General features: G+C 36.5%; 1 protein-coding gene across 1 annotated transcript in view; it reads right to left on the bottom strand.

Annotated features, from left to right (window-relative positions):
• cntnap2a (contactin associated protein 2a) overlaps positions 1–14,206 on the bottom strand; it is a 343,240-nt gene extending 329,034 nt beyond the window's left edge. The window contains exon 1 of the mRNA XM_026200982.1: positions 13,788–14,206. Coding sequence (XP_026056767.1) covers positions 13,788–13,875 — 88 coding nt within the window. The 5' untranslated portion in view covers positions 13,876–14,206. The remainder of the gene's footprint in view (positions 1–13,787) is intronic.
• Positions 14,207–22,585: the final 8,379 nt, after the last annotated feature.

Here is a 22,585-nt window from a genome sequence, read left to right as displayed (position 1 = left end):
TGTAGAACACCTCAACCAGGGGCATCATGCTGTCATTATTTTTGGGGAGGCACGAGTTGGGGTGGGGGTCGTCAAGTTTACTTCATCAGAAAAATCACACATACGAAGCTGGTTATGTGATGCAAATGTCAAAATGTATTAGTTTGCAAATCATTAACTATGGTAAAAGTGTTTTGAGGTCAAAACATATTATTGTGTGAAAAAAGCCTTCATTAATCAATTATCTCCTGTAATCTTTTAATCAAAATTTGTGTTAACTTAAAAGTTGCTGGTGTTTTACTGCCTCTAGTGTTCATTTAACCTGTAAACTGCAGTGAATTACTGTACATGTATAGGCATGTTTTTGGAGTTTTGCAAAAATGTAGGTAGAGGCATGTTTTCCAAGCCTGTCCTCCAACAAAAAACAACCATATAGGTCATCTGTGCAAGCATCTTATTACGACCTATATTTATGTTTTAAAGTTAAACGCCTTCTAGCGGGCATAAAAATAATCGTGTTGCGTCTGTCGTCATGAAATGACGTATAGCTGTCATTACCAATCAAAATGCACATTTATTTAAATGCAGTGTGTGGACTTATTACACTGATCTCACCTTAATTCATACATATTTTACAAGGTGGCTTATTTGTTCGAATGACCACACCTAACCCAACCCCTAAACCTGCCCCTCACAGAAATCATGCAATATGTGGATTTATAGAGCACATGCATTCTCTGGGATCAAACCAATGATTGTATGATTATGCATTGTCATATAACACATTGTTCTACTAACCGAGCTACACAAAATAGGGGCCCATAGTGGTGCAATTGTAGTACAGTATATGCTCTGATGGGTCATATTTCAGGGATTGGAGGAAAGGTTGGTTTTTCCAGTGATTTTGTGTTGTGTTTTATATCTAAAAAGAGCAAAATTCAAATTCTGCATTACTCCCAAACACCAAGCCGTGAGGCCAGCACCTCACAACACTTAAGAGTAATATGCTAATAATCATCAAAGTGCTCTGTGGACACTAAACAGCTTGCTGAATGCAAATTACACATCTTTATTCTAATCTTAAAATGTGGTGTTAATTATCTAGGTCTGACAGGGCTTGCACTTGTAAACAGTATGCTTGCGTGCCTTCATCGACTGCTCACTAAGAGCTGCTGGTCATCTGGGCAGGTTAGCAGAGCTTCTGTCAGTTACTCCATGAGATAGTGGTCCACAGTTGATTACATAACCCTACACAAAACATAGACACTCTCTCTGTAAGGTTGTATGTAACACATGGCCCTTTAGTGGTGTACTAAGAGCCTCTCCATCTCCCATTATGGCTCTAGCTGGCACATGTTATTCGCCAACTCACGCTTATCTAAAAATACCCCGCACTGACCAAGCAGGGAATTCGCTAGGGATGCATGAACAAGTATCAAAAAAGTCAAAAAGCCTTTTTTAAATGATGCCCCCAATGAGAGAGACAAGCAAGTGAGTGCTGTTTACTTAGCAAATTTGTTTGCATGCTAATGGCTAGCTACCCCAGTAGTCACCCTAGTAAATGATATAAAGCCATTAATGGCTCTATGAGCTTTCGAGTGAGAGATAGTAGAGCCCTTAGAAATCCTCCATGTCCGTCTCTTTATGTAGCAGAGAAAAATGTACATGATGACCGAGAGAGCTAATGGAAAAGGTTTTAAATAGCATGATTCAGATAAGTAGTTTGAAAGCTACTTTGTTTAGCAAAGTCTACACAGTCGTTTAATTGCATGCAGAGGTACAGTATTATAATGCTCACAGCTATAGTACTTTAGTGAGTTACAGGCTGATTTGGCAGGGAAATACCAGAGCCAAACAAATGTAATAAAATGTGTAACTCATAATTATATATAGTTTGGGTAGCAAAATAAAAGACAGGGGGAAAAGCATCTTTTTGTTGTTCAAGGCTGGTCGATCCTGTGTTTTGGTGAAAATTAACCTGTAACTCAGCAGTAGGTAGCAGCTGGGTTTCAATTCACATATTTGGATGTAATTCTGGAGACATTACATAAAAATTTCTTGATGCAAACATCAAGATTTTAATAAAATTCCAAAATGTGTATAAAAACACTCCCTTAATTTATTTATTTATTTTTGGAATTATATTATATTATATTATATTATATTATATTATATTATATTATATTATATTATATTATATCAAATTATTATTATTATTTTTTTTTTTTTTAAATACACTGTATTTTGTTGCAAATTCCTCTGTCACTTAGTAGAAGCAGCACATCTATGCTTATGCCAACATAAACAGGTTGTTCATTATTAAATAGATTAAATAAAAATTAATTTTACACATTTTGATGTCTGGCTTTTTTGTTTCAGGACATTTTTCTTAATAAACAGCAAAAGAATGGCATCTATAAGAATTGTGATTGTTTGTTTGGTTAGTTGGTTGCAACTAAAAAGTCTTTAATGTCACTTTTGGTCAATGTAATGCCCTTTTGCTAAATAAAATTATTAATTTTGTAGAAAAAATGTCCTACTGACCCTAAAACTTTGAACAGTTGTGTATAATAAACAATCTGTGTACTCCATTGGGTCACCACTTGATTTCCAATGTAAAATCTTTTGCCTGAAGCAAAACCAGAGGAGAACCAGAGTTTCGGACACAGTACAATAGAAGAGGTACATCTGTATGTACACACACACACAGACAAATGTGACCCTGGACCACAAAACCAGTCATAAAAGTAACTTTAGAAGAAAAGAACCTGCGCCTCTACATGGAGATGCAATCTGCAGGAGCATACCGCCTGCCCACCTAAGCCAGTCCACCGCACTTCAGGTCTATTAAAGAGACTGCAATGGATGCAATGGGAGAGGGACTGTCATAGCCAATCACACAAAGTGAGAGTACAGCCACGAAACATACAAGCAGCACTTTTGTTTTATTATGCAGTGCTCGCTTTGATTTGTGGAGGGCAAGAACTTGGAAGAGCTGCTCTATATCCCGGCACTGGCATTACCCCATGGGTCACAGCACTCAGCACGGAATAGTGCATTAGTAATTGTCCCATAGATTAATTCATGAGCCTGAGGATAAATCACAAAGCAGTAGACTGAGAGATGAACTTTGGTGCCATTCGTCAGATGTTTGACATGTATGACTGAGTGAAATAAAGAGCAGATGCAGAGCATGAAAGGGTACGTGAAGATCAGAGAGGAAGAACGGAGGGACTCAGATTTACAGGATTATAAGCACTTCTGCAGGGCAATCAATAAAAATTAATTCCGATAAAATATTTAAAAGAGCAAAAATGACAAAGTATGTGCTGTTGATTGTATCCTGTCATTTGCTCTGGTAGCCTACTTTATACATCCACTTCATTTTTAAAATGACAGGCGGTTGTGCCCCGAAGAATGTGTAGATTATGCCTTTGATGAAAAATTCAATTACAAATAAGATGTGATGAGAAACTTGATTTAGTTTCTGATCCAATTAGATCTCTCGTCTTGCTCTCGAAGAGCATTCTGTAAAACTTTAAATGTAAAAGTTTGAAAGATTTGTCACCCACGCATGACCATGTTAGATACAAAACACATCTTCTTAACAGATGCCTAGCATACTAGCATCACTAAACATTGCAGCTTTCTCTGACTGAGATATTCAGGGGATTAGCAGACCATTATTTTATTTGTATTTTTTTAATAGTGCACAATGTCAAAGCTTAGTGGAGGCATTCCTCTAGTTGCGATTAGACGTGCCTTTTGAATATGCTAATATAAAAGTGGGTAAAATTGGTCTGTGTTAGACAAGTTAAGTCTGCTTAGTATTTTTCTCATATAGAGTTTTATTTTCCATAAAGTCAACATGAAATTTAAATATAACCTTCAAATGTTTGGGGTTGGTAAGAATTTTTTTTTTTTTTTTTTTTTTTGTCTCATATGCTCAACAAGGCAGCAAATGATAAAAAATTCAGTAAAAACATTAAAACTGTGAAATATATATATATATATATATATATATATATATATATATATACAGTATATACATACATATAAATATATTATATGTATATATATATATATATATATATATATATATATATATATATATATATATATATATATATATATATATATATACAGTATATACATACATATATAATTTTTTTTAAGATTATTTATTTAAAATTAAACTGTTTTGTACCGTTATAAATGTCTTTACTGTCACTTTTGATCGACTTAATGTATCTTTGCTGAATAAAAGTATTAATTTCTGACCTCAAACTTTAGAACAGTAGTGTACATGAAATTAAAATTATGTTCAAATTCTTGCTGTGAACAAATCACTGTAGCAACACAGCACTTCTCTTCTTCACTTTGACTTTATTGCTAACCACAATGGGTATAAAAAACTAAAATTGCAAATATTGTGTAATCATAAGCTCATGATGAAAACAACCACAGTAAGATGGTTTAATTTAGGCTTTAGGTGTCTTTATCTTGACGAGATTTTAAAAATGGCTGATTTCAACGTTATACAGACTGCACACTTTGGCACAATGATATGGATAATCTCCCCCTGAACATTCCGATTATGATTGCAGAAATTAAGCTGCATATTTCCCAGAGGTATAGGAGTGTGTTTGTTTAGTGAACACAGCTACAGCATGACAAATTCCCTTCTATGAGGCTTCAGTTTCTAAGTCTTTAAGCTTGCTTACTTTTGCTACACATAACATTCACTCATCCCTCTTACACCCTGAGATTTGCTCTAATTTCCATCATCAACACCTCTGACCACAGTATTCCAAGGTCATTATTAGACAGCAGAATGTTTAAACCCTGGCTGAAATGTGAAGTGAATGTTTCTTGTAGTGTAGTGGACATTTATTGTGAATATGGCTAGAATGGACAGCTCATCTCTATGGTGTGAGCTGGATTTGACCCGCATCCAATGGTGCGGGAATGGGGGTGCTGCGGGGGCTGCAGCCCACCCCCCCCCCCACCCCCCATCATAGCATCATGGACTAACCTAATATTGTACTTAAATACCTGAAAACTATAAAAATATATTCATCAGCAACACACCTGAACGCAAGGCCAAGCTTGGTGCACTTTAAATCGAGGTAAGAAATGGTTTTAAATCCCTTATACTGCCGCCGAGCATTTTAGCATTATTTATTTCTGTATGCTGTTGCCTATTCACCGTAGTCCTGTGGCTGAAGAGGCCTAGGCTAGCATAAGGCAGCACATAACTAAATAATAGTGAATAATTATTTAGTGAATATATATGACATATATACTTAATTGTTTTTTTGTTTGTTTTGTTTTTTTCATTTGTTTTTTTTTTTCAGAAATGACCACCCCCGTTCTCAGTGGCGTTTTCTCCCTGAAGCCAAGGGAAGCCATCTCTTCCGACAATCACTATTATTGTAAATAAAAAAAAATATTTGACTTGTGACATGGCCTCTCATTTCTATGGAGAAAATGAAATAAATGTAGAATTTGTCATGCTTTGTTCCGATCAGAATAATGGGCATTTACTAGCCGCTCTCAAGCGCACGACCGCATGCATAATTTTGCCACAAAGAACCGGCTAAAGAAATGATTATGAATTTGTCAAAAATAGCAAGGAGACATTTAATTGTTTATTAATAAAATGGTGTTTCCTGTGTCACTGCAAAGACGATGTGGACTCGCCATGAACGCCAGAGAGAAATGCACATTTCATATGGATTAGGCCTACATATTCAGAGAGTAGCCTATTTCTTTTCGTTTTGAATATTTTCGTTTAAAAGTAGACATTTTTAAGCTTTCTATAATAGATAGCCTATATTTCTCAAAACTGTCTGTGAGGCACAAGCTGAGTTTCTGCGCCCTCCAGTTCACGTGCAATACAAGTGATGTGCCGGCACCTGTCTGCTAATATATTTGCTTGTTTATTAAATACAGGCAATGGGTTGATAAAATATTGATCAAAATTAAGATACAATTTATACAAAACGAAGATCTTTTAAACAGAGTCTTTCTACAAAACAAAACTCAATAAAGTGGTCAAAATCATGTCTTACCCACTCCATGTCTCAAAGGCTATTGCGCATGATGTATTATATCTTTCTCATGCTGCATGCTCACTTTCATAATAAACATTGATTAAATAAATAAAAAAAATTACATTAGCCTATAATATTTAAACAAATATGAAACCAAATATGTTTTCTTTAATTGCTACAACACATAGCCTAAACAGTACAGAGATTTTTTATTTATTATTTTTTATTTATTTATTTTTATTAAACATCAAAGTACAAGTACATCAAGTACAATTTTTGTGTATAAAACAGTAACAATCACGCCAGGGGAGAAGACTAGTAGAGAAATTTAATGTCGTCAGTCACAACATAATGACGTCACATTTTCCAACCCAGCCCTCAGCCACCCCCCCAACCCCCCCCCCCCCCCCCGCATGAAACAGCTTCCAGTGCGCCTGCCCGCATCCAGAGACACAATAAATCAGCAAAAAACGTCCCCTTTTTACAATAATGTTAACATATAGAGCTGTTTAAATTAGGTGTCCAATTTTTTTTTCAATTCACAGCTGTGATATACAGTTTAATCATGAATAAACTTCTCTGTTGTCTTTAGTGCCCTAAATATTTGGCCAAATTTGTCTTTCAGCACAAGCTAATAAAACTGTACAAATCTCAGAACAACCCCCAAAATATTTTTTTTCACATCTCAATTAGTTGATATTTGGCTTTCACAGGAATAAGCTTGTTTGTTTGTGGCCTCGGGGCTCCCAAATACCGTCTCTAATAGGTCTCTATAGGGGCTTTCGCACTAGAGGAACATTTTCATAGTTCCTATAACTACTGCTGGAAGTACCCGCTTTTTTCTGTGTTCATACCTCAGGACCTAGAAATGATTTTATTTATAGAGACACCTGTTGGGGGGACTAAATGAGCTACTATTTTAGAGTAGGGTCAAACCCACCACAATAGGAGTGTAAGTGTATGTTTATTGGCCAATGCAACGTAAACACACAGTTTACATGTACTTACTCCATAAGCGATAGAAACAGCAATAGATGGACCAACGCTGAGGGAAGCAGAATCACACACATGCATTGTATTACTCTCATGAGAAGAAAATGTTGAATAAATTTGTTTTGTTTTTTTGTTTTCTTTGCACATAAAAAGTATTCTCGTAGCTTCATAAAATTAAGGTTGAACCACTCATTTCACATGGATTATTTTAAAAAATCTCCTTACTACATTTTTGGGCCTTAAACTTTTCAGTTGTGTTGCTGTCTATGCAGTGTTAGAAAGCTTTAGGATTTCATAAAAAATATCTTAATTTGTGTTCCAAAGGTGAACAAATGTATTATGGGTTTGGAATGACATGAGGGAGAGTAATTAATGACAGAATTTTTATTTTTGGCAGAACTTACCCATTAAATAACGTTGTTGTCAGTGGTAATAAATTGGTGAGTTGTTTGTTTACTTTTTAATTAGTCTTCCCATCAACACTATTATTTATTTAATTTAGGGGGTCTATTAAAACTCAGTGGGCTCAGGAGAGAAATAAGAGATGCTGTCGCTGGTGGACAGTGTCACTTTAATGACATATTTTATTATATTATCATTGTTTTATATTCTGTTAATTAATTTGAGGGGCAATGCCACCTTTGCTGACCTACTGTATATATATATATATATAGGCTGGTCTGACTAATATTTGTGTGTTGAGATAGAAACGAGGCACTGTAAGAAGGTAACATCAGATTATTAATAAATCATGTGGCCCATGATCCAAAAGCACCTTTTTAAATGTCCATTGTAAATATTGTTGTGTGAGGCCACCAATGTCTAAAAAATGTGTTTATTCATGTCAGAATACATGAATAAATGGTTGTCAATAGAGAAAGATGTGTTTTTGCCTCTCAGAATAGAATGGTGCAGTTACATCTTCTACAGTCACAACTCCCCACAACAAACCAGGAGAGACTTTGTTAAAGTTGAATTAATTATGTACCTAAAATGAATCCAGTCAATACAGCTTGGTGTGTTTAAAATAAGTTCATGTGAAATTAGTGTAGGATAAGTCATTGCACTTAAAATGATAGCACATAATAAGCTGCATTATCTAACACAAACTTTGACACAGGACTAATTTATTTGTATCAAACAGATGTTGAATACATTGGATTGTTTTTAATTTTCATACTGAATATACACTTTTATTCACAGCGGTATGCCCATGAGTTGAGAGTGCTTACGCTTTATTACTAGTCTGCTTTAAGAGACAAGAACAAGTGCACTCAGAGTACAGCAACCACTGTGCTATTAGATGAAAAGCTCACTCCTGTGTCTAGAGCCTATAGTCATAACAGCATCTCCACCGCCTGGAGAAAAGGGAGAGAAATCGTGTGTGTGCGTGATTGAATACTTGTATATGTGTGCATTATAGAAGTGTGTAGGTGAAATAGGGAGGAAAATAGTATCTGTGTATATAGGAGACAGACAGCCAGCAAGAGGGAAAGACAGAATAACAAGATTTGGGTTTGTGTTTGTCTGTCATTCGAGGTAACATAGGCTGGGGAAAAGTCGCTTCTGTCTTCGCTTTAAGTAGATCAGACACAGTTCAGGTCTGGCAAAGGAAATAGTTTTCATCTGTCAAATGCTTATCAGAAATGTTTGGGGGTATATATATATATAGATTGAGATGATTCAATTGATGTGAAGGAAGCACTTTTTAACTCTTAAGTATGTTTTGATTAAAGATGCTAAGGTAACTAAGGTTAAAAATAAAAGGTAACTGTGACTTTACAGTTCACAATTATAATGTCTTTTTTTTTTTGACAAAGTCACAATCATAAGAAAAATTGTTGCATTTCAAACATAAAACATTTTAGAATTGACTATTTTTCTCATTTTCTCATAACTATATATCACATTATTTGCTGCAACTGTGACTCTATATCTCACAATGTCACAATTGCAACACATTTTCTCTGAATTCCATGTTCATATGTCACACTTGTATTTCTGTATTTCTCATAATTGTGATGCTTTATCTTGTGAATGAATCATTGTTACTTTGTGACACAAGTGTGACTTTATTTTTAACTGTGATCTCAGAGTTCATACTGTTTTTTTTTTTCGTAATTGTGACTGTTGTTTGTCATTGTTCCTACTTCATAGTTGCGACTTTATTTCTTTGTAACTGCTACTTTGTGTCTCACAACTGCAATTTATGCTTAACAAATTCAACTTTATTTCTCACAGTTACAATGTTATATCTCAAAGTGTGACTATTTCTCATTTCAAACATAATCACGTTATTCTTACAATAACCTGATTTATACTTTTTCTCTAAAACAGAACAGACATCCATAAAATGCTGTTTGGGAACAAAGGCAGTCAAAATGCAATGAGCGAGATCAAATTCCTATACATAATTTCAGCCATCGCCATGTTGTGAATGGTCTCTACAAACAAGGCCATTTATCAGGTGTTGGACACTAAGATTTACTGCAGTTATTCAAAGAGTAGTTCAAGCATTGCGCTGACCCTTCAGTAAACTGGTTTAACCTACATCCTCATATGTTCTCTGATCATTCTCTTGTAATGTGCTGGCAAACATCCAAAGGTCTTGATCACAACAGAAACTGCATTTGCTTAATGTCAAAAGGAAACAAACCATTTCTTACAGAGAAATTTTAAAAGGTCAGTTTGACTTTCTGGCCTTGTGTACAAACTTATCTTGATTAAAACAAGACAAGCCGCTTTGCTAAAGAGTGTTTCCATTCAAATCAATTTCAAATCAGTCATACAAAACTAAAAAGGCAGCTCATTAGGAACATTGTAGAATCTACGCACCTCCGCCAAAGACAAATGTTGTTATTTCAGCTTGCCACTACATTCAAGTTGTTGTTTAAGGTCCCTTAATACCCAATTTACTAACAGAAATTAAGTGAATTCATCTTTCAGGGACTGCCTGCACAGATGCCTGCCATTTGCTTTTAAATGGGGAAAGTGCTGGTATAGAAATGACAGACAAATACAGAAAGAAACAAGCAAAGAAATAAATGAATGTAGCAGCTTATGTATTCAGTTTACCTTACCAAGTGGCCTTAGACAGACTCACTGCATCTAGCCTACATGTTTTGTAAGGACAAGCAAATTGGCTTGAACTCAGGTGACCAAGCGTTACATCCTGAAGCAGCAGTCTTGTTTTCCCATAGGGTGTGCAACTAAAGAACTGAACCAGACGAGTGGGTTTAATTTCAGTGTTTTCCTAGCATTGTGTTGCGCAGTAATAGTCTAAGTCTTAATTGCTATGCTTTTGCTAAAAGTCCTTTGTTTCTATCTGTCAAATAAAAAACCCATTTTGTTGATTATGGGTAACAACGTTTGTTCTGCTCAATTGCTGCTTCTAGAACAGACAGAAGTGATGATTTAAATAATTTGGCATGACATCATCTATGCAAAGAAGCAACCCAGGCTCATTGGAAATATGTGCCTTTACACACTTTTCTGCAAGACCGTAATCATGTACCTCGCGGCAGTTTCAAAGTGAAATGTCCAGAGAGTGGCGCTAAAACACACTTTTAATGTGTGACCATGGCATGTTTTTATTACATTTTCACAGGCACATATTGCAGTGTTTTTATTATGCTGCTTGAGGTACATATTTAGCTGTTCAGAATTCAAATATTCAGGGAGTGTTGTTAAAAGTAGGGGATATTGGTGTTGGAAATATCCCCTACACCAAACCAAACCCTAAACCTACCTAATAGTGTTAACAAATGCAAAAGTAATATAAAAATGTATTCACTGATTCCACCGTGCTATTATATACAGATTTTAGTTGTTTGGACTCTCAGAGTTCTGTCCAATGCCGTATCATGTGAGCTACCAAGCAAACTACTGAATTAGAAAACTCATGCATGTTTACTGCCTCTAGTGTTCATTTTAACTGGAAACTGCAGTGAATTTTATCATATATATACGTCTTTTAATTTTTGCAGAAATGTATGTAGAGGCACGAATTTCCAATGAGCCTATATGTTGCTATGTATCTCAGAATTGCAACTTTATTTCTCAAAACTGCAATTTATTTCTCACAGTTGTAACTTTGTTCTCAGAACTTTTCTCATAACTGAATAACACTTCTGTAATCTGCATAATAACACAAAGGTAATTGCCACCTTGAGATGAATTTCTTATGAAACCTTGGTCTCTAAGAGGAGTCATCATTGAGCAACATCCACAGTGACATGTTCACATTCCACTAAAATAACTTTGCTTCTGACCGGGTCATTGAGCTGCCACTTTGACTATCTTTGGCTGCTATAGAAAGCACAAAACCTGACAGCCAGCCACACTGATCGTGTGCATGATGTGATTAAGGAAATAACACTAATGCCGTCCATTGTCCGGAGTAATTACAAATGATTCTGCTTATGTGCTGTGGTGAAACTAAAGTGAATAGAAAAAGCTCCATCTAACTTTCACTCCAGACAGCAGCCCCCATATGAGCCAAATCAATCCAGTTACCTTTTCTTTTTAATCAGACCTTTGAGAGCTCATAGGGAGATGGATGTTTATATCAAATGCTCTGGTAGCCTTGGCTAACAAAGAGTGAAAGAGATTTCAAAACCTCTGCAACTCAATTAACATTTGCAAACTTTATCTCAAACCTCAATCCATCTGTCAGAGGGAGAATCAACTATCTCAGCTACTCAGTTTCTCTCCCAAATGTAGCCACAGAGCTGGAAAGATTAATTAAAAATGTCCGTAAGTGAATGATCTTGTTGATTAATCATTGTTTTGGCAAGCTTTTATTCAAGTGAGTCTCGGCTGCTTCTAAATTTGGGCCATTAAGTGACTGGCTATTCCAGGCTGTTAATCTTATTATTCCTGGCTACCTGTAGTCTGTCCGGCGATAAACCTTTTCGCTTACTTGCGTGCTTGCAGCAATAAATGTGTGTGCAATAAATCAATACTGGCGAAATCAGTCATTCATAATTTTCACGGATTGAAAAATGGTTGACTATGAGCTGGTTTCGGTGTTGATGCAGAACAAACATGGATTTTATATTATGAGACCTACTATTCCAATTATTTCTAAGAACCAATTTCTCCTTGACTCTATTGATTTTGCAGTGCTAACTCTCTGCAAGGCAATTAGCCAAGTAATTAAATTATGTAGTAATATTAAAGTGGTGGGCGCTTCAGGCTATATTAAAACCAATGCCTAATTCTACAACACGGTGTGCTTACAAAAACTATTTTTTTTTATTTCTTTTAGAAAAGTATGTTCCTAATATATATATATATATATATATATATATATATATATATATATATATATATATATATACACGTATATAATATGAGAGCCTCTAACTGTTATATTATGACAATAAAAGCAAAATATATTTATTCATCAATAAACAAGTAGATTTCACTGCTACGAAAACAACTCTCTCCCAGCTAACAGAACACTACCATGCTACTTTGTTCATCCAACAGCCAACTGTTTAAGAGCTGAATAGAAGCAGAGTTGACAGTCAAGGTAAAGTGTCAGTGTTAAGGGCAGCTCAGCAGGGAATCCAGCAGCTTATTTCCAGCTCATGACTCATAAAACTACATTTTATAAATAATCTGCCAATGTGTTCAAATGTAACATGTGAAGAATTTGAACAAAAGAGTTCCTTAACTTATTTGTAATAGGGAGAGCATGACGTGTTGTATTGTAATGCCGAGTGAGTTGTAACACTGTCAGATTTAACGAGCACCACCAGGAGAAACACTGAGCTAAGAAAGTAAAATTACACATCTGGTTTATGATTTGTGATCATGTTAACTGACAGTATATGGCAGAACTGATAGCATCTGAATCAGCAGGTTGTCTCATTTAATCTGATGTATAACATCCACAAGCTTTTCATCTACATCTAGCAATATTTTGGCTGACCGGACAGGGAAGGTTGTCACACTTTAAAATTTTTTTTTTTTTTTTATTGTTTATGGTGAATATTTTTAATTGACTTATTTTAATGGAATTAATTTATTCCAATATGTTTACCATTTTTTTTAAAAAATTCAAAGGAATTCAAAATAAATTAAGATGATAGGGGATGGCAATAAAATATTTGTATTCATTTTAATAAATATATATTTTAATATAAAAAAAAAAGTTATGCAAGTTCGACCACAATAAATCCATTCATAAAACTTAATGTTTTCTATGAGTGTTACAGCAGTGATAGTGGGTTAGGCTGTAACCGCAGCTCTTGTACTTGTAAAAAGATGACATAATTTAGCAATATATTTATAAACAACCTTAATATGAGAATAAAGTTTAAGGTCTAGACGTTTAAACAAAATGTGTTGCAACACTTCCCGATTTCCAAGGAATTTCGCTGGTCTGGTTCGACAAAACAGAAACGCTGTCGTATTTTTACATGCAGTGCCACCGGGATGCTTTAGGTTAACGTTTTTAGGTTAAATATCATCTCCACCACCTAAATATATGAACCATCTGTCCATCAAAGGCTCAATTTATTGTTGGTCTTTGCCGACCGTGATGAACTGCAATGTAGCACAATGACCACAAGACTAACATGCGACTGCAAATAATGCAAGTTCTTCAGAAGAATCCATAACTATACACCAGTTCCATCTGTAGAGTACATGCCACCGGACTTATAGACTAAAGCACCCCAGCGTGCCAGATGCCTCCCGGTGTCCACCAATGCAAAAACAAAAAATGCCACGGAATCAACTGCAACTTACGGGATGATGGAGAAGCTGCCCGAGAGATGCTGATGTGGCTTAAAATCCACAGCAAGAGCTTCAGTCCGGTCCCGGCGCGTGGCTCCATCTTCGAGTACAGTGTGATGAGCGGAGACGCAGTTACTTTTCCTTGTCGCGCGCGCTGTCCGGAAGAGCAGTTCCACAGAGCGAAGCCTCTAGATGAGCGAGACCCGCACTAACCGACGCTTCTCAGCTCTGGTACTCAGTGTCGATGAAATTCAGCCTAAGAGACCGGCTTTTCAACAGCAAAAGACTACAGCGGAGCACTTTAATGCGGTATTTCAAGCCATTTCGAAGCGCGTGGCGCCGCGCGCTTCTGTAGCAATGTGACGCCTGTCTCGCGGAGGTCGCTGTCCAGGTGCTGAAGTTACTCCACGCAGCGCGCGCTCGTCCATATAAACACAGAACCCCTCTCTCCTCTGAGTTGGTACGTTCCACGAAACAGTGGAGCAGCCCTCGCGGGACAGGGGCCATTGCTTTGAGCGCCTTCTCATGGGCAGCGGAGAATAGATAGCATTTGAATGAGAGACGCTTTTGTGTTTGTAACTAAAGCTGTTTCTGCAGGACTGATGATAATGGGCAAGATTTTGGCCGTGGAGTTCGCTCAAATTACAACGAGTCGTACGAGATGTAATTGTAAAGAATTATTACTGCAGAAGTATGCACAGAAATATAGACTTGTTGTACAAACGTGTCCGTTAGAGGGGTCTGTGGAAAATCGATTGAGAGAAAGAAAAGGTTTATGGCTGTCAAAGTTAAGACGACGTTACCTTGAAATTATAATGAAGTCTCATTAGTAACGTATTGACTAACAACGAGCAATGCGTTATAGTAATTGTTAATCTTTGGTCAAATAACTATTTATTTGCAGCTATTTATTGGAAGTTAATGTTAGACAAAGATTAAAAAATTAAAACGTTTGATTTTAATAATGTAATAATAAATGCTGAAATTGAAATTAAATAGAAGTATTTTAGTTCATGTTAACAAATAGAAACTACTGTAAAGTGTATATTTTTAACACATAACAATCTGGTTTCATTCTGTATTTAAGAAGGATGGAAATACATGATTCTTAGTTTTTAACAGTAAAATAAAATTAAAAAAATAAATAAACAAAAACTGCATTTTTATGAGAAAAAATATTTGTAATTCGAAATAGTTCTCTCCTTTCTCCTCTATGGCTCTGAATCAATGTTTATTATGAAAAGGGAAATAAATAACAGTATTATATTAAGCAGGTAATTATTTCATATATATATATATATATATATATATATATATATATATATATATATATATATATATATATATATATTATTATTATTATTATTATTATTTTTTTTTTTTTTTTTTTTTTTATGTAAGCACTCACATTTTTTTCTCACCTTTTATTAACAATTTTGTATAATAAGTCCTGCAATTTGTAAATAATGTTGCAGGGCAAATCATTTAATTGGTGAAAATATAAAGAAAAAAATAAAGGAATCTGTAATGGTTTTTATTAAAGAAAGTGCATGAAAGACTAATTTTAATCTTAACATAGCTGTTATATTCATAGAAAGTATTTTCTTTGTAGACTTAAAGACTTGTGATATTAATAGTTAATAATATAAATTATTATTTTAACATGAATAAAATGTTATTTAGACAGTATTACAAACAATTATTTTAAGTTACAAAACACTTTTAAAAAGTCAGAATCATGTTAATCCTCTTGTACTTTCCAGGGTATCTTTTTTTTTTTTTTTTTGGAAGACATATGAATTGGATTCACAGCCTCCTGAGAATATTGTCTCTTCACTGGTTTTTTCTTCCTGTCTGGAACAAAAGTGCCCAGCAATCCTCACCTGCGTATTCTTGGATTTCTGTGTGATATTTACCCACCTGTTTGAAAAGCAAACTCTCAGCAGAGTGTGAAAGAAACACCATCTGTGCAAAGGCAGAGAAGGACAGCAGATATGTTCACTTTTCTCCAGGTTCTCGTCTATCAAAATCTGTGCTGCTGAAAATGCAACACATCTCATCCTGTGATTTTTCCTTTATGGTTGAGCAGGTGCTTGGTGTAATCACTTCAGGATGGAGATAAACATTTGCTTTGCAGTGCATCAACAAGCACATTAGGTAAAAAATAAAAAAAATAAAAACATAAATAAAAGGTTCACGCAAAAAGACAATACTGTCTTCAAACCCATGTAATTCCAAACCCAGAACTTTCTTTCTTGTGTGGAACACGAAATGGAATGTTTATCAGAATATCTGAGCTGCTCTCTTCCACACAATGAAAGTGGATTGGCAAACAAGGACTTTCAAGCTATAAGAAAGCATCACAGTAGTCCATATTCCAAGTTATCTGAAATCTAGCTTTATGTAAGGAATAGACGTGATAGTTTTGTGTATTTATATACTAAACATCTTGGTCACCAAATAAGTCCATAATCATAATAATGCTTACTCCAGTGAAAAAGTCTTTAAAAGTTCAAATCATCTTATAGACGGATTTGATTCTCACTAACACACTTTTTTTTCTTCACAAGGCATTGATTGATGTACTGGAGTCATATAGATTACTTGTGAATTATTATGATGTTTTATAAGCTGTTTGGATGGCACCCATTCACTACAGAGGATCCCTCAGTGAACAAGTGATGCAATGTTTAATTAAAACTCATACATCTTCGATGACCTGATGATGAGTAAATTCTCAGCAAATTTTCATTTTTAGGTCAATTATTTATTTTAATTTTATGAGTAAACATCCAAGCACTACATTTTGTGTTGCAAACATTTTTAGTTACATATCAGACTATAATTAATCATGCAATAAAAACCTAATGCACCCATCTTGAAACTATATTACTGTATATGAAAGTTATGTTTATGAAAATCAATAATACATCTGTTGGGTAAGACTAGGAAACCCACATCAAAGAGCATAACAAAACAACTTATAGTTAATAAATGTTAGATCAAGGAATACAATACGAACTCTTTGAAACTTCAAACTAATGCTATATTGATAGTAATATCATTAAGAACTAATTTTCAAAGACTTAAAAATTCTCACATAAAATTACTTTTAATTACCACCTTTAGCTCACAAATACAAGGTATATTTAATGGTCTTTTCTGCTATTCCACTAGACAAAGTACCAACATCTGTCATCCTTTCATTCCAATAATCAAATTCTAGCATGATTTCTCCTGTATTCATAATGGATTACCTCATCTTTAGAGGTCAACAGTTCATTATATTCAAATGAGATGTCTCTCATATAAATCAGTGGACCTGAGAATGAAATCAGATTTCGAGGGTAGAAACGCTAATGTCATGGAATTATAAATCCTGAAAAGACTGACTCTTTTTGACCTATGAGCTGTGCAGATGTCTCTGAAAAATGGAATTACCTGAATTGCTGTGGTGAGCATATTCATTTAGCTGTTTGAGAGAATAATTGGTTCCTGAAATATTGCATAGAAATAATTAACCAAAGGAACCAGGGGAAGGGAGTCCAAGAAAAAATGTTCGATGATAGGCATCCTAATACCTCATCTAAGAGCTCAATAGTCTCTCAATTAATTAATTGCATATTTTCTACTGAAGAACAGACTTTACATAATAAAATCAACATTGATTTCATGATCCCATGATACAGAGCTATTTTTTAAAGCTTTTTCTCTATAATTGAAAATACAGCAACTGGCAAAATGGTAAAATGAACTTGCATGACTAGTTTCCAACATCAGGAGCTAAACCCATGGCAAATATATTGTGGGTTATATTATATATACATAACCCCCTTTACAAATACATGCTGGTTCTTATTTTGTCCACAGTGGACTGATATGTTAGTTCAAAAATACATACAATTCAAACAACCAATTAAATTACCTCACAAATCTGAAATTGCAAGACAAAAAAAAAGTTGTGAGATATAAACTTTTCTGAATTTTTCTCACAATTCCAAGTTTACATCTTGTAATTTTGCTTGTTTGTTTTGTTTTTTACCACCAAAAAATACAATAAAAAAAGGAATTTAATTTTTTTTTAGAATTGCATGTTTATATACCACATTTTGTTTATATCTCATAATTCATAGTTTATATCTTGCATTTCTGAGTTCATATTTTCTGAGTTTTATCTCCATTTTATATTTAAAGTTTCAAACTTTTAATATTACTACATTATACTGACACAAAATGGCAAACTTCACTCGCCTTTTGTATTGCTCCATACTCATCTTCTGTGGCTGTGGAACTTAAATGCAAGGGGAAATTGGACAAACACAGGTGTACAGAATAACTTATTAACTAAACTAGGACAGGAACACGACCAAATATGGATAAACAGGAACAGAAACTAGGGCAAAACATTACACAGACCAGTCCAGAATCCTGACAATATGCCCCCTCCTGGAAGGTGCATCCTCATACCATAGCAACATCAGAGGAAGGCATGGGTGGGCACTTGGGAGGAGGTTCAGGAGGAGAATGGATATCCAGGAGGAGGCCGGCAGACAGAGCCTGGGGTGCGATGAAGGAGGGAGGAACCAGGGAGGAGACAGGAGGGACCCGGAGTAGGAGGAGCACAGCAGGACCCAGGCCACTGCCATAACAGCGGCCCACGGTGGAGACCACGGTGTGAGGAGCCATTGAGGAGGGACAGCTGCTGACTCCAGGGGGCCGACCAACGGTGGCGGAGAAGGTGAAGGAGGAGCCCGAGGCAGAGACGGAGAGCCAACGAGCTGGGGGATGCCAAGGATCAGGAGGCCAGGGTGGAGTAACTGAGGACCAAGTTGGAGCTGGTGGGAGGAAGGAGCCCAATGAAGCTGGTCGGAAGGAGCGATGAGGCGCAGCGAGAAGAGAGGAGTCCAGAAGCGATGACGGGTCGATGCCCGAACAAGGCGGAGCCGGAGGGATGAGGGAGCCCAGTGGAGCTGATGGATCGATGGTTGACAGTGGAGATGATGAGCGACGCTGGAGGATGGCAGTGCATAATGATGAGTGGGAGGACGGGCATTTTCGAGGAGCGGACACTGGAGGGCATTTTCGAGGAGTGGGCACTGGAGGATTGGAAGCACCCTCAGGGTTGGACGAGGGAACCAATGACAAACGAGGGCTGGGTGGGACCAACAGAGATGACAGAGAGAGGAGGGGGGGTCGTTAGGCCTATTTTAGGGGGGCTGAAGCCACCCCAAAATGTTCCTAAGCCCCCCTAAATGATAATAAGAACAACAGTTCAACAAGTCAATAACAATTTGATTTATCAACAACCGTATCCTCATTCATATTTAAATGCAACAAATGATATATATCCAGCTGCAAAAAATAGGCGAAAAGTCGGAAGTTAGACGGAAGTACAAAGAGTCGATGTCTTGTTGCATTGGTGTGAACTGGCAGCTTTCAGAGCATTGAAGACCACATTTCAGTCTTTACAATATTCATTCCATTGTCTGACAACAGAAGCATTAAAATATAGTAATAAAAACAATTTTATTGAGAATTTGACTGCATTAAAATGCAGTACGTGAGCACAGGAGGCAAGACAATATGATGCACATATGTCATGAATATGCTAATGAGCGTATGGTGTCATCTAGTGACTTTTCAGGCGGGGTTTAGCTTCTTTTCATTGAAAGAAGTTGGCAACACCGATACACACGCTAATCGGAAAGGAAAATTGGTAAATGTTGTGATACAGAGTGAAATTGTACATTGTTTTTCATTACCTACTTACCTTTAGCTACGTTTTCTTGAGGTAAAGGAATGGGGATATTTTTGTTTGCTATGGAAAAGTGTAGTCTAGCTAGAGTGAACAAGCAAAATACAATAAATGGTTAACTTAACAAGCTAATCACAACTCTTTATTCTATGCCAATAATATAACCTCTATCTCTATAATAAGCATATTCTAAAACAATATCAATCCCCATAGAATGTTGTTGTCACTGAAAACTAAATGGCATAGGGTCTCTGTTAATGCTATTACCGTTGTATCCTTAACTTCACTGAGCAGATGAGATGGATATTCTAAGATATTTTAGCAGAGAGAAAGAGAAGCATGCCAGTTGATTCTGAGGGAGCTGGTGTGATTGAGGTCACTAATGGTCTATAGGTGTAAGGATTGTTTTGTTTTCTTCTAACAATAAGCATTTGTTGGCAGGTCTAGGCACTATGCATAGCATAAACTAAATTATTTCATTATATTTATTATATATGCTAGCCATGTTCTAACTAGGGCTGAGATGATTATAATCCTGATTAATCACATCCAAAATAAAAGTTTGTATTCACATAATAAATGTGTGTGTACTCTCACCGTGTATAATTATTTTATATACATATAAATACACACATATGCTTGTACATGAGTGCAAAGATTTAGCAAACGCAAGTTACAAATACCCTGGGGGCTAAGACCTCCCTGTCTTCCATTCCTAGTGATGTCACTCTGCAGGGGGCAGAGCTCCACTCCGCGCTCACACCATCCACGGCTTGCTCCCTCGGGGTGGGCACTGTCTCCAGCTCTTTCACCTGGTCTGACAGGTTGGGCTCAACTTCCGGGTTGATCCTCTGCTCAGTCGCTTGGCCTTGCTCTGGCTCATGGATTGCAGCTGGAAATGGCTCTTCATCATCAGTGTGCTCAGGCTCATGCTCCATACTGGGGAGGGAGATGGTGGGCTGGGCTCTGGATCAGAAGTGGCTCTTTAGTCCACTCCACAAAGGCGGTTGAATTTCGAGGACCTTCCTTGGACAATGGCTCTCTGCATGCGATGTTTCGCATTGTATGTGCTTCGCTCATATCATAGAAAGCACGTCGGCCGGGTAGCTGGTGGTGTGAGCTACAAGCGTGAACAGTCTTGTGTGGTCCCCCAGAGATTGGCTCCCCTGCTCCAGCAGGAGGAGGAGGTACTCGGGACGAAGAAGGGGATCCATTGGACAACACAACGGGGGAAAAAAAAGGACTGAGCGAAAAAATGGAAAACAAATGGAAGGGGGGCAAATGGAGGTAATTGTTTCGGTCTGATATTCTGTTAGGAGCTGATACTTGGCAGACGGGAACACAGGAAACACATGGTTTGATGTTCAATCTCAGACAAAGACAGACAGACCAAATACAGATAAAAGGGTGGAGCAAAAGCTCTGGTGACCAAGGCAGAGGCAGAGATCCAGAGATCTGCAGCAGAGCCGGATTGACTGAGGAACAAGGTGGAGCTGGCGGGAGGAAGGAGACCAATGGAGCTGGTGGGAGGGATCGAAGAGGCGCAGACAGAAGAGAAGAATCCAGAGGAGACGGGGGGAAAAAAGGGACTCAGCGAAAAAACAGAAAACAAATGGAGGGGAGACAAACAGAATTAATTGTTTTGGTCTGATATTCCGTCACGTGTACTAAGGTGAGTAGTGAGGAACAAGGAGACAAAGCATACACTCAAACAATAGTCTTTAAAAACCAAAAATCCAGGAGCTGACACTTGGCAGGCGGGAACACTGGAAACACATTGGTTGATGTTCAATCTCAGACAAAGACAGACAGAGCAAATAAGGATAAACAGGAACAGAAACTCGGGCATAACATGACATAGACCAGTCCAGAATCCTGACACACTACAAGAGTTTTGGTCTTAATAAAAAATGCTGATTAAAAATTTACACAAAATCTACCGTACAACTCACCTTAACTCTCAAGTGTTGGCTTTCTATATATATTTTGGTCATGTGTCTATTCAGAATGACTTATGAGTAGCAACCATTTTATTATGTCATTAACGTAGGTTTCACTTGCAAAACAGGAGTTGATTTTATTCCATACTTCAAAATGCAATGGAACAAGAACAAAGAAAAATACCAAAACTGAAAAAAAGGCACAAAATAAGATCCAGGTTCATGTGGAAAAACATTTAGGGCTATAGCTCAACAACAGCCCTGACATGCTTGGATGTACCAGTAGACCTCAGACAACAATGAACATACTGTGCATTCTTCTTTCAGACTTCAAAAGCTTTGAATGACATTGGGAACTTGTGAGGTTATGGACAACCCTCCCTTTGATATCAGGTCAATATTTTCCCCTCTGCTGTTCGTGTAATCTCAGAAATATGGGAAGGCCAACAGGGCTGACATGAAAGAACTTCTTTTTCAAGTTTTGACTGCTTACACATTTTTTTCTCTCCTTTAGAGACTTTAGTAGTCAAGTCAAACTAAAACTTTTGAGAGTTCCTTCTGAACTGCATGTATTTTCCCCACCTGACAAACTTCAGTTGATTCAGTATTTTTGTCAGATGACAGAAGTCATTTTTTGGTCAACTGTAAGTATAGATTACTTCCTTCTATTTTTCACATTTCCTGCACAGGGGCAGCAGGTGTTTTGGATTACATGGCTTCATTTAAAATCATGTCACGTGAACAAGAATGCCATCGTTCTTAATTTTGAAAGCTTAATTTTGGAAATTGGTTGAGTGAATGATTCAATTACCAACTAATAAATGCAGTCACTTGTATTGCTCCTGTATCAAACAGTGATTTTGAAACAAAATGTTTTAGCGAATGTAGACTACTTAGCATTAATTTTAGAGCACCACTTTACGTTGCACTATATATTATCTAAAACAAAGAACACTTTAAAGAAAACATATTTTCCTTTTAATTATGACTAATTAAATATGAATCATGCTTTACTATTGTTATGGAATCCTCATATTCCCTCATAATTATCTTAAGGTATTTTGTTCTTGCCAGGATAATGTGTCATCTCTCATCTCCGGCAGTCTCTCCCTGAA

The sequence above is a fragment of the Carassius auratus genome, chromosome 24, assembly GCF_003368295.1.
Source record: "Carassius auratus strain Wakin chromosome 24, ASM336829v1, whole genome shotgun sequence".
NCBI classification, from domain to species: domain Eukaryota; kingdom Metazoa; phylum Chordata; class Actinopteri; order Cypriniformes; family Cyprinidae; genus Carassius; species Carassius auratus.
The sequence above is the reverse complement of the archived record's forward strand: the minus strand, read 5'-3'. Positions and strand labels throughout refer to the sequence as shown.